Genomic DNA, 12,813 nt, shown 5'->3' on the forward strand with positions numbered 1-12,813 from the left:
TATGCCAGCAGTACGAGATGTTTTCTTTTTGCCCCCCTCCACTCTGCTTTAGTTCCCTTGGGTTTCATCAACAACCAATGAAAATAATGTTTACATAAACCTTAAAATCACTCCAGAAGATGTTGAAGTGAAAGTCCTGCCATTGTTCAGTTTATTTAGGCTCACAAACGCTTGAACGAACTAACAAGACAGCCGAAAGAGATGAAAGATTGCATATTATTATCATCTTTATTTAACATATCACCAAATATTTACAACAGGAAACAAAAAAAAGGTTTATCCATTCAACACCGTTTGATAACCTGAAAATAAATAAGCTTTATTGGAGAAGGGGGATAAAAGAAATTTCATACCTGCATACAAAAATAAATACAAAATACTTCTTTTTTTTTTTTTCTTAAAAAATTGTCACGGAATGTGGAGTCATTTTTTTTTTTTTCTCTCTCGTGTTTCAAAACAGAGCAGTTCGTCAGGGGCTTGTTTTGTTATTACAACATTCATAGTCGCAGTGGTGTCTCTCTTTCTTCATATCCGTCCTGGCAGTCCAAGTGCTCCCCTTGCAAACATTACAATCCACGCAAAGGGAAAAGTGAAAAGTGGGCTGCTTTCCTCAGAGGCCTGAAGCAAAGCAACAGATCCTGGGCCTCGGCTGCCTTCGGCCTGAGTCACTCGTTCTTCAGTCTGTGGAAGAAAGAAATATAAATTGTGTATCAGGAAAACAATTATCTATAATCAAACATTGATTTTACGTGGTATGTGGATGACGCCTTGAGATTTTAAGCTAAAGGTAGTTTCTGTTCAGTCTTTAAAAGAACAAAACCTGGTGAGTGACGTATACCTAAAGATTTTGTTGCAGGTAAAAATACTTTTTTACCTCCACTGACATAGAATGCTTCAGGGATAATATTTAGTAGTTTTTTGACCAAGAAAAGATCTGCATTGTCTTTTTAAAAAGTGACTTGCACTTATTGCCCTGATAATCCATGTCAGTGAATGGACATTTGCAATAAGGTCTTTGCAAAACATTATTGGAAGGGCAATGCTTTGCACTAACTGATCCAAGATTTTCAGTAGTCATTAAACCTGATGCATTCAAGTAAATGGTGCAGATGACATTATGTAAGATTTGAATATAGTTTAGCAATAAGTATCTAAAGCCTTTTGGCAGGTAAATATACAGTTATTTTCACTGGTTTTCAACAACATGCGCGTAATATCGTATTTTGCTGTTCAAATGAGGCTTCAGCACCAGAGGCCAGTTGACTGTTTCGCAGACTTTCACGTAAATGCAACCCCATAAGTGTTTCAGTAGGTGCCATGCAGACATGGGACTGGAAAAAGCCCAAGTTCCGTTTGATACATTGTGACCCAGCAGTGTGGAATGCTAAAGTGTCCCAGCTTACCCCGATGCCTCATCACAGACATCCCAGGTCCAGTTAGTGGGAAGTGGTCGACAAGGACCATGCGCCCCCCATCCTCCAAACTGAGAATGCGTAGCTCAAGCGCTCGTGCGCCACGTAGCTGCAATTGGTCCCTCGCGCGTCCAGCTCGTCACTCTGGAGGACCTGGCACAGAAAGTCAATATAGCGGGCCGCCAGCTTCAGCGTCTGGATCTTGCTGAGCTTGTCAGACGGGAGGGTGGGGATAATTTTACGTAACGACGTGAACGCTTCGTTCAACGACTGCGTCCGTTGTCGCTCGCGGATGTTGGCCATCACACGCTGCGTCTGCAGGTCGTCGAAGGAGCGCGCGGGGCTGCTGCTGCTGCTGGCCTCGCTGCCGCCGCTTCCTCCGTCGTCGCAGATCTTTCTGCACTTTTTCTTGCCCCGGATGGAGCTCTCTACGCCTCCCTCCTCATCCTCCTCCTCGTCCGTGCTCTGGCGCGCTGACCGCCGCTTTCTTGCCCCTCTCCGTGGCAACTGACGGTCACTCTCCTCCTCACTGTTCCCAGCGCTGTCCATCGGGGAGGAGTCGTCTTCCCGCATCGTCTTTTCAGACGGACTTTTTTTTTTTTTTTTTTTTTTTTCCTTTTTAGGATGTGGTACAGTTTTTGACCCCTGACCCAAGTAACTGTCACAAATATCAACAAACAGGGACAGCTATATTAAGGCGTTTGGCCTGCAATGGTTTTTAGATCTGAATTATGAAATGTGGTGCGCCACAAAGAGAGAGAGGTATCTGCCAGGCTGGGACGACCCCAGGCTCTTATAGCGAAGAGAGGGCAGGAGGATTTTGGGGAGGACTCTGATTGGGAGAGGAGGGGTGTAATATAATACTGCGGGAGAAGGAGACTTAGGGAAAAACTCCTTAAAACACGAAAGCTTCTCCACACAGAAGTGGGAGGATGTGGTGGGGGCAACGTTATTAAATCATGCATCTTGTGCAAACACTAGCTGTGTGGAGATCATTTCTTCTTCTCTTTTTTTCTTTCAGTGTTGCACAAAGCTAACAAAATAAGTGGAATTCCTTTGAGTTAGAAGGCCCCCACCCATCCATATTTTTCATTTTTCATCCACAGGTTGCTTTAGTAGCGGCCTTTAGCAGGTCTGCATTGTTGGGTATGGCTTCTCTCATCTTCCTCTTGGCAACACCCCACGGATTCTTTACGGGGTTTAGGAGAGGCCATTTTGCTGTAATGAAGCACACTGGTGCCATAGTCATTAAAGCAGGTACTTTTGTCAGCACATTGCTGGCGATTGCTTCAGAAAAAGGAAATCTGTAACTCCATACACAGGGAAGCATGAAATGCTATAACAGTTCCTTCTGCAGCTCAGTTGAATTGTAAGATGCTTTTAAAATCTCCTTTTGGTTCTACATGTGGCACAACGCAAAGCGATGTAAGCTCTGACTCCCATTGCCTTGTGACTCTCCCCCAATCTTTTGAATGGGCTTGGATCCACATTTGTTTCAAGGCTGCAGTTATCCATATTGCCTTTGGACATATTTTTCTTCCACTAAGCTTTCCAGTAGTTTACTTGAAAGCAGACCTTTACCTTATGACAAAATCTGTTTGCTTTCTTTGCGTTATGTAGTATTCTGGTTTTGTTATAAACTGAATGGTGTTTAGTGTTTTAATAAGCTTTAAGCTGCAATTGTCAAAATTAACCAGAAATAAAGACTTAAAGTATATTAGTATGTGTGATAGATAAATAAAGTTGTTGATCATGTCAAAATGTATTGAAATGACATTTTGGAGCAAAAGTGCCCCAGTTCAAAACAATTAGTTTACTAAATAACAAAACTAAATAACAAAAGGAAACACATACATTTGATATTTCAGATATTTATTTAATTATCTAAATTTCAGTAGTAAAATGTGGAAATATTCAACTATAATATTTACTGACTGCATCTCTTAGAAGAATGTATAAATAATCAGTATGTATTTACTTATTTCGTATCCCTGCTTTGTAGCACATTCTGAATTATTTTCTTTTCGCTTCACCCTGTAAAGTCAGTGGGCGGGGCTAACGTCTACAAACAAGGTGATTGGTCTGCAGTTCAGGTGCAAAGTCTGGTTCACAAGACATACTGATACTTAAAACAGCAATAAATAATAATAATAATAATAATAATAATAATAATAATAATAATAATAATAATAATAATAATAATAATAATAATAATAATAATAGTTATTATTGCCTATTAACTAAAATATATTAACTAAAATATTTACAAATAATTTTAATATATAAAGAATTCTGTTTTTAATTATTGGTTTTACACATTGTGTATTTAGTAAATTTCCAGATGCAAATGAACTAAAACATTCTTTATTAGTCATTGTATCTTGGTTTTCTTTAACACACATATGAGTTTTCACTTCATTCATGACAATACAGGCTCTCCCAAAGCTTCTGTTTTCCAGATAGAGATCCAGAGATCCTAATGTTGAAAGTTTCATCCCCTTTTCTTCTTTCACATTCAAAATAAACAGAAAAAACAGCTAAAAGTCTCAGCGAGCTGCTAGGTTTAGACGCCTCAGAAGGGAACAGCGGTGGTTAAAAAACATCAGGCCACTGAAACACAGGAGGTTCTCCCAGCAGGAGGTCTTTGCTCCTATAAGCAGACCGACGTGTTTATTTTCCCCCGTCAGCTGCCCCGCGTTGAGGTATGCACTTAAATGGGCCCGACTTCCCCGCAGGGAATCGCGGCACAGCAGCTCAGGTTTAAAGGAAGATCCGTCCTGTCCAAGGGTGCTCTTAGGGGCGGAACGCTGCGCGCAGCGGGGCGCGTATATGGGGCTGGAGCGAAACGCAAATATGTGGTAAAGGTGGAATGGGAGGGAGGACAAGAGCAGTCGTGAACGTACTTGACCAGTCAGCAAAAGTCTCTACTATTAGAACAATGTTATTTCTGGTTAAAAGAAGAAGAAGAAAAAGAATGCTGGTTGGGTGGGGGCCAGGGGGGGTGCTTTTGGATCTTATCGGTAATAATCTTGAAAGTGCCAAAGATTTGAAAGCCAAATCCAAGATTCACTGTGTGAAGCCGGGTGATCATCCTGGTCTTGGAGGTGTAAATTGACAGAGACAGGCTCCGATTGAGGCCTTTGCGATTAGACTTGCTGCTTCACTCTTGATTGGGTTAAAATGATTCATCTCTTCCCTCTATTTTTCTCGTGGTAGAAAACCAAATCGTTAAAATTATGGAGAAAAAAACGGGAGTAGCTCACCTGCTCTGCAGAGGTCAGGTGAGGCGTCTGGCTGCGTAACTCTCCAAGGTGCTGAAACACGCATTACGATCTTTATCGTCAATCCTTTTCAAGTTCTGATCAGGAGTTTTCACGAGCAAACATCGAGCTGTTCAGCAAACGCGGGATTTTTTTTTCAAGGAACAAACAAAAAGGTAGAATTTTGTAAGGAACCATAATTTTGTGGGGGAAGAGAGCGGAGGGTGCACGGTTCTCCTTGGGTACTCAAGCTTTCTCCCAAAAGTAAAAAAAAAAAGAAAAGAAAAACATGACCATTATAGGTTGATTTACTGTAGGTTGAGTGGTTTCTCTAGATTACTCTGTGTTTGCGTGGTTATGTGTCTCTTTGTTGCCCTGTGATGGACAGGAAATCAATCAAAGTTGACCCTGCTTCTTAGCCAATGGCGACACTACAAGGATTTAGCGTGGAGACAATGCTTAGTGCCTCCAGGCCAGCAGGGGGCCCTCATGAGTGCAGGATTTTTAACTGCTATTTTAAAGTTTTCTCGTTACAGAGTTTAAAATAATGTAATTTTTTAACCTTTTCGAATGGTTTCGGTTTTAAATGAACTAAAAAATATGGATTAGTAATTAATACAAAATGTTTTATTTTAATATTCACAATTTAATATGGCTGTCCATTTTTTTCCCCTATGGAGTCCATTTATCCAGGGCTTAATCAGTAAATAATAATAATAATAATAATAATAATAATAATAATAATAATAATAATAATAATAATAATAATAATAATAATAATAATAATAATAATCAGTTTACATTCTTTGGTGTAGATTGTTGGACATCCATGGTATAGTCTTGAGAGTTATAAATCCATTTGCTTTCATTTATAGCTATTAATAAAAAAGTACAACCAATTAAATAAACCACTCCTTCCAGACTATACTGAAACACAGTACTCAAATAAAGCTGAAGTTTTCACTGCTTCTGTGAAAATTTCCTTTCAGTTGTTCGATTCATTAAGCGAATAATTGAACGGTCAAGTAAAACATGAGTGACTAAATCTATTCCCCTTTCAGGCCTGATACAACACTCACACATTGAGTGCTGTGGTTGGTGATGGTGTAGAGAAGGAACAACCCCAAATCCAATTATGGTTATCAAATAATAATAATAATAATAATAATAATAATAATAATAATAATAATAATAATAATAATAATAATAATAATAATAATAATAATAATAATAATAAAGCGCCTATAGCAAAAATAAAAACACATGGGTTTCCTGCTTCTTAACTGTGTAGCTGTTTATTCCTTTTTTCCAGAAGCAACTTATTTTTAGTCTGTATGGAAGGGGGGGGGAGGGACTGCCTCAGGTGTTGTCCAGCAGGTCCATCATGAAGGAGATGTAGACAATGGCCAGACGCAGCGTCTCGATCCGAGACAGCCTCTTCTCGTACGCAAAGGTGGGGACTTTTCTCCTCAGCTCATCAAACGCCTCGTTCAGGCTGAACATCCGCTTTCTCTCCCGCACGTTGGCCGCCTGCCGCTGGACTCCGGTGATGATCCTCCTCCGTTTGGACCTGCTGTGCCCGCGGCTGCAGCACCTCGGTGAGAAGCTCGCCGGATGCTCCGTGCGCCCTCCGCCAGGCAGCGGGGACCTGCTGCAAGAAGAGCCGCTCAGCCGCGTCTGGTTGTTCGGACAGTAGGGCGAGACGTCCACCTCCTCTGACCCTATAGCGCACTTCTGGGTGAACCCGATCAGGTTGATGTCACTGACGAAGTTTATTAACACGGAGTCGTGAATGTCCATGATCGAGTCTGCATGCAGCTGGCAGAGCCAAAGGGATGTCTCTTTTGTTTGTCTCCTGTTCAGTTAACAGGAAAAAGAAAAAAAAAAACAGACTCCAAGCGATCACCCAACCACGACAAGTGCATCCAAGTTTCTACATATCCTCTAAGCTCTCTACGGGGTTAGATCCTCTTTGGCTGAAGTCCAAGTGCCTTTTTTCCTGCGGTTTTAATAAGCCACCCACACCTCTTCACAGCGCCACATCTTCCACACCACCTCTGCTTTTAAATCGACTGTATTTCTCCTCGGCCTTTTTAGAGGAAAGCTGGAGGGTTCCGCCAATTGATACGCTGTCCCCTTCCAACCCCGGAGGCCCTAAATGAGCTTCTGAAGAACGGAGGCTCTCGACAGAAGGTCACAGACTCTTGTTTGCGCTCTTCTCTCGGCCTCGGCTGCTAAATAATGACACTTTTAACACTTAAACTGGCCAGGAGAAGACCAAACAGAACATTCTCTGACAGTCAAAAGCTTTTCTGTTGCAAATCAAAGCAAATAGCTGTCCGTTCCCATGGCAAGAAAGAGTCCACACTGCAGGAACTGCTGAGAGAGAAAGAGAGAGTCACTGGGAGCTACAATACGGCAAAGAAATTCCTCTTCCTCTTAATTTTTCACTCTGTCAGTTTGGCTAATGAGTTTATTTACTTTCCACTTGCTGTTTTTTTATATGTTCAAGTACAGACAAATTGTCCACATGTTTAAAGTGACAATTTTTTTATAGAAACAATTTCTTTCAATTCAGTGTTTCCTAAACAGGGAGATGGTTAGTAGCAACAAAACTCTAGTTGCTGATTCATAAATGGCCAACTGCTTTTCAGTATGATTTTGGGGACGGGCCTCACAAAAACAGTCATACTGCTTAAACTTTTTTCATCCATGATTTGTTTATGGTCTCCGTCCATTGGTTCTATCAACTCTGATCAGCTTCATAATCCCACAGCATGATGATGCCGCCACCATGTTTCACAGAGAGGACAATGAGTTACAGATATGCGCAGCATCACATCATATTGATACTGCAGGTGCACAAAAACGGGGAGGGGGGATATGTTGCTGGTTTGTAAAATAAGATTGATGCTTGTGTGAGAAGGCAACCATTTAGTTATTTAGTTATGTGGCAAACCTCAAGCTAACGTCGCAGTTAATAAAAACATTTTGAAAGCCCCTTTTGTTGATGATTTCATGGCGTGTTTTACTCCACTGAGACAGAAAGCACTTATTTCTGTCTCAGTGGAGACAGAAATAAGTGCTTTATTATTAAAGCACTTATTTCTTTATTAATAAACAACAAATAAGATGTCTGATCAGGAACTGCACCTGTTTTCTTCAACTGTATCCGAGTAACCAGTTTTTTTTCTTCTTCTTCATTTTGTTGCCAACCTGAACCAAAATATTGCACTGAAATGTGGTGTAATTTGGTGACAATTCTCCTCTTACAGAAAGCAGATATCCATACACATAAAATGTAAAAAAAGAAAAAAAAAAAGAAAAAAAAAGAACGTGAGTTTGCAACATTTTATGATTTAACGTTTCTCTTGATTTTGAACGTGCATCTCCTCCACGTCGCTCTGACTGTATACCTTTGTCTCACTTTCGTTTTGTGTATTTTCCTGGCAGACAGATTCTCATGACGGGACATTCCGTCGGTTGTCGTGGATACACTGTGAAAGCACAGCTGGCCCGTAGAATATGAGGTAATCTCACCCTGGGGCTGCTTAGCAAATATTGGTCTTAAATAGGGAGTAAAACCCCAAAAGAGGCATGCAAACAGAATCACAGGGACACACACACACACACGCACACGCACACACGCATACACACACACCTACAGGGGTTTATCCCAGTTTTAGTCAGGACATACCTAAACACAGACACCCAAAATGGTTCATTTCCTGTGTTGCTCTCTTATTACTGGCAGTACAGATTAAAATTAATGATGGTCGTCTTTTGACAGCGTTGAAAGAAAACCCTGTACATGTGATATGTGCAAATTCATTATAAACAGAATGCCCTTAAGAGGTTTTAATTCAGGGAATTAATTATCTCATGTTTTTACAATAAGTTAAGGAAACCATCCAAATATGCTGACAATGCAGGTAAAGCAGTCTGGATATTAGTTTGTAATTTTTTAAAGGCTGTACAGTGCCCTGCAGAAAAATATTCATTCTTTTTGGGCTTGAACGTTTTCATATTTTGTCACATTACAACCACAATCTACTGTGTTTTTTTTTGTTTTGTTTTTTTGTGATTTAATGTAAGAGACCAGCACAATGTAGGGCAAGATTGTGAAGTGGGAGAAAAATAAAAAAATGTCATCACTGACCTGTTTCACGTGTTCCTTGCTCATCTTGACGCTGTTTGTTTGCTTGTGTTATCCAACAAACGTCAGAGGGTTTTTATAGAGCAGCTGGATGTAAAATAAGATGAAAATTACACACAGGATTGGAGTGTGCATTCACCATCTAGTCAACTGGTTGTAAAGGGTTTTATTTCAGCGATATCAGAGGAAAACAATGTGAATATACAAAAGCTCGAGCTCAGTTTGAAAAACAAACAAACAAAAAAAAACTGCATCCTGCAAGCATGGGTTTTCAGCCTACAAAAGAAGATATTTTGTGGTATTTAGGGAATCTAAATCTTAACACACAACTGAAGCAGGGGGAAAAAAAACAACAACCCTAAATGCTTGTTACATAAAGTGCATTCGTTTTTGCCCAGAGGAAACCGAAGGTTTTGAATATAGAGATCACCAGAGAGCAGTGCGTGTCCGATGAGCTGCTGCAGAGCAGCCAGAGCTGTTCTCACAATGTAAATCTGTCTCGCTCTACTCCTCCTCTGGCTCTACGCTCGGTTTGCTGTCAGAGCACTGCCAAATTGTGTCGACCACCTCCAACGTAAATCACACTCAAGACGCTCCCCTTTGGTTGCTTCTTCCTTTTTTCCCTTTCTGTTTGTTCCCGAATCCTAATCTCTCTCTCTCTCTCTCTCTCTCTCTCTCTTTCTCTCTCTCTCTCTCTCTCTCTCTCTCTCTCTCTCTCTCTCTCTCGCCATGTTTCCAAGTTTTTTCCTCTTTCGATGTCATTTCGATCACCAGCTCTCTGCATGTTCTCCACACCGGCAAATTAAGAACACGAGACCACACTTGGTACTGTGAGTACACAGTTATTTGCAAGTGACTACACTTTGCACAGTACTTACATTTGAACTTAGAAACAAGTTGGCAACCCTTTCGTAACATTAAGGCTGACTTAGATCCGGAGTCTAAAGGGAACGGAGTCAAAGTTGGACAAAGGGAGTGGAGGAGATGTGTTTAACTCCTGACCTGTCTGCTTCTCCTTCATTGTGTTACTCTGAATTACTCCTCTATCCTTCTTGCTTTTTCTGGATCCCAAAGCTGACTCATGGTCCCTCTTGTCCAATGCTACATTTCTGTCTCTCTCTCTCTCTCTGATTGGTGGGACTCCTTTGCCAGTGGCCTGTTATTGGATGTTTACACAGCTGGGTGGCCATGTGAAACACACAGGGCTCATGACTTGGACACACTCCAATACCACATCATATATCTTCTTAACCCCCTCCTTGAAATTCTCCCCCCCCCACCACATACACAGATACACCCACCCGTTCGCAAAACCGCTGCATGCCTTCGGTTCTCCATTTTCTTTTTTTTTTTTAAATAAACATTTCTTTCAGCCTGGTGTCACTTGAAAATGTCACCACGTGGCTCCTTTACCCAACCATAATGGTGTCAGCACCTTTTTCGTTGACTCTAAGCACCCGCGCCCACACCCACTTTACACCCACCTTCTGGCCTTCTTTCGGTCTGAGTAATCCCCGGGTTTGTTTTGAAGGAAAAAAAACAAACAAAAAAACTGGGTTTCTTCTGTGTCTACTTACTGTCTTTACTTTCAAAGTGAAAAATTCAATATTTGCAGTCAGCTCTCTGAATTCAGTCGGAGACTTACGACGGCGATAAAGGCACTTTTTTTTTTTTACTGTGTTTTGGTCCTTTTACTCTGTGCATAAGTATCTAAGTGCCAGTCTGTTATTTTTTATGATTATTTTCCCCTTTGCGGAGATATAACTTAGATACCACATGTTTTCTGCATGGACAGGGGTTTTCTTTGCTCAACATGACACTGGTGGCACTTCAAAACAAACAAGGTCTGAAATATGGAGCGCATAAAGAAGGAGCATTAACAGTTCTTGCATAAACAGCAGACCATTTACCTTCTCAGTGGGATTTCTGACGTTATATTTTTTACAGCTTGACGAACCGAAGCACCAGATCCATATTAAATAAATGTGCACTTTATGTTTGCGTGCATGCGTGAAGTTTTCCAAGCAAATTTAGCTGCATATGTGACGTGGTGATAACAGTTAGAAAGGTGATCTGTTTATAAAGTATATAAACAGAATAGCAAGGATAGAGGGGATTCATTTATTTTCTTTTCACATCAGAGTCTGGCAGTTGAGTTTATTGCTTCCAGTTAATCCAAAATGGCTGGAATATCTCAGGTTAAAGGAGATGTAAATGACTTTTGACCAGGTGTATTGGTGATTTTGAGGCCTGCTGTGATATGAAATGAACTTGTTTCCATTTTAACAGTATTGATTACATCTGTCATGTAGATAACAGAACAGGCCTGACAGGATATTCAGGAGTTCATCAAAAACAAACCAGAATGCCTTTGCCAATCAGACTCATCTATCTGATCTTGTGCTGATATTTAGTTTTAAGGAGCCAACATATGCAGCAAGGATGTACGACACTCTGCACAGCAATGATTTCGCCTGAAGTTTGCATTGAAAATATCTGATTGGGTTATTATCTTATTCATTTTTATGTGTTTTACAAAATGTATTCAGATTTGTTCTACTTTTAAACTTTTTTGTTTCCACTCAAGACCTTGAAATTCACTCGTAAAATAAACGGCATAATTACAAGAAAACCAGCCAACCACTCAACTAAACAATCAGCCAACTGACCCACAGAGAAAGGTAAAAAAAACAAACAACCCCAGACATATTAATAACCGAATCTGTACACTGGTATGAATAGGTTTATCATGTAGCAGCAACTAAAATAGTTTTGTGAGTTTCCAGTTTTCAGCAGATTGAATGGATACTTTTATGCAAATCCAGATATGGGTGAAACCCCTTTGGATTGGGTTGATAATTGATACTGTACCTCAGTTTTGGCCATGTAAGAAAAACATACGGTAATAAAGACTCTTAATATAAAGTGATGGAGTCAGCTTGTTACGAAATCTCGCTTTTGTCCTCAGTGGAAGCAGCGTTACTCTGCAAATTCACTGATCTGAGTTTTTCCTGTTCATTTTACATTTTACTGCTTGTGGTTTGTAGTAAATCAAAGTGGGATTTCTGCAAAGTCAGTGAATCACTCAGTGACTTAGGGCGCTTATTTCATTTTCATGTCTATTGCCTAATAAGTTCTTTTCCAGATTTCGGCTCTAATGTAGGTTACACATCATCAGCAGCAGAACTGGCCACCCACATTTCCTTTCATCTTCCTCCTGCGCCTTTAGGTGCCTTCAGCTCTGCCCTGTGGTTTGACGAGGTCCTCAGAAAAATATTCGAGTGAAATATTCAACTGCGTCCCTGGTATTGTTCTGCAGAGTTACGTGGCTGGATGTGAGCTAACTTTTTCCAGTCCCAGAAGTTTTCATTCCTCCCCTTTGGCTTATTTATTTTCCTGTGGTTTTGGGAGGTTGTAGCGGCAGGTCTGATGACAAAATGTGTGTGTTCTCCTTTTTAACCTCTCTAACCTCATATTTGCTCTGCATTCTTTCTGCTTTGCACTTAATTTATAAGCAAACGGAATAGGGAGTGACAAAAAATATATATTTTTACATTAGGTTGTTGTTCCAGAATAAATCAGTGTAGCTATTCTCCAGTCATTAAGCATGCTCCTTAGATTACCACTTTAATCATTAGGCTTTTTCTGTGTTGATGCTAATAAGATACAAATAATTAAGATTAAAAGAATGAATGTTTCTGTTTTTTTCTTTTTCAAACCTCTGTCTTTTCTTTGGCATATTTCCACATTGTTTTGGGTGTAGGAGTTATAGTTTATTTTGAACGCAGTCTAGACAGTCTACCTCCTCATTATGCTGAGGTTTATTAATCCAACTCGCCTGGCCAGGCAGGGCAGGCACAGTCAGACAATCTCACAGACTGACGTAGTAAAAAGAATGTACACCCTTACATTCAGTGCTATCACAAACTAACTTTATACTTGTTTATAATTTTAAGGTGTGATTTGTCTTTTGAAAAACATCTTA

General features: G+C 40.3%; 2 protein-coding genes across 2 annotated transcripts; both read right to left on the reverse strand.

Moving 5' to 3' along the window:
• Nucleotides 1-204: 204 nt before the first annotated feature.
• Nucleotides 205-2,724, reverse strand: twist1a (twist family bHLH transcription factor 1a). The gene is made up of 2 exons (XM_008421759.2): nucleotides 1,405-2,724; nucleotides 205-681 (listed from the first exon to the last, which is right to left on the reverse strand). The coding sequence occupies exon 1, from the start codon at nucleotides 1,983-1,985 to the stop codon at nucleotides 1,437-1,439; it is 549 nt and encodes a 182-aa protein (XP_008419981.1). The 5' UTR covers nucleotides 1,986-2,724; the 3' UTR covers nucleotides 205-681; nucleotides 1,405-1,436.
• Nucleotides 2,725-5,928: 3,204 nt separating this feature from the next.
• Nucleotides 5,929-7,189, reverse strand: LOC103472260 (pancreas transcription factor 1 subunit alpha). Its single transcript, XM_008421760.2, has one exon. It carries the CDS (start codon nucleotides 6,470-6,472, stop codon nucleotides 6,032-6,034), a length of 441 nt encoding a protein of 146 aa, XP_008419982.1. The 5' UTR covers nucleotides 6,473-7,189; the 3' UTR covers nucleotides 5,929-6,031.
• Between the last annotated feature and the right edge of the window lie 5,624 nt (nucleotides 7,190-12,813).

Source organism: Poecilia reticulata, linkage group LG11, assembly GCF_000633615.1.
Source record: "Poecilia reticulata strain Guanapo linkage group LG11, Guppy_female_1.0+MT, whole genome shotgun sequence".
Classification (NCBI taxonomy): Eukaryota; Metazoa; Chordata; class Actinopteri; order Cyprinodontiformes; family Poeciliidae; genus Poecilia; species Poecilia reticulata.

What these genes read in the sequence shown, in the direction of transcription:
- twist1a (XM_008421759.2), bottom strand. Translation starts at nt 1,985, where the DNA reads ATGCGGGAAGACGACTCCTCCCCGATGGACAGCGCTGGGAACAGTGAG.
- LOC103472260 (XM_008421760.2), bottom strand. Translation starts at nt 6,472, where the DNA reads ATGGACATTCACGACTCCGTGTTAATAAACTTCGTCAGTGACATCAAC.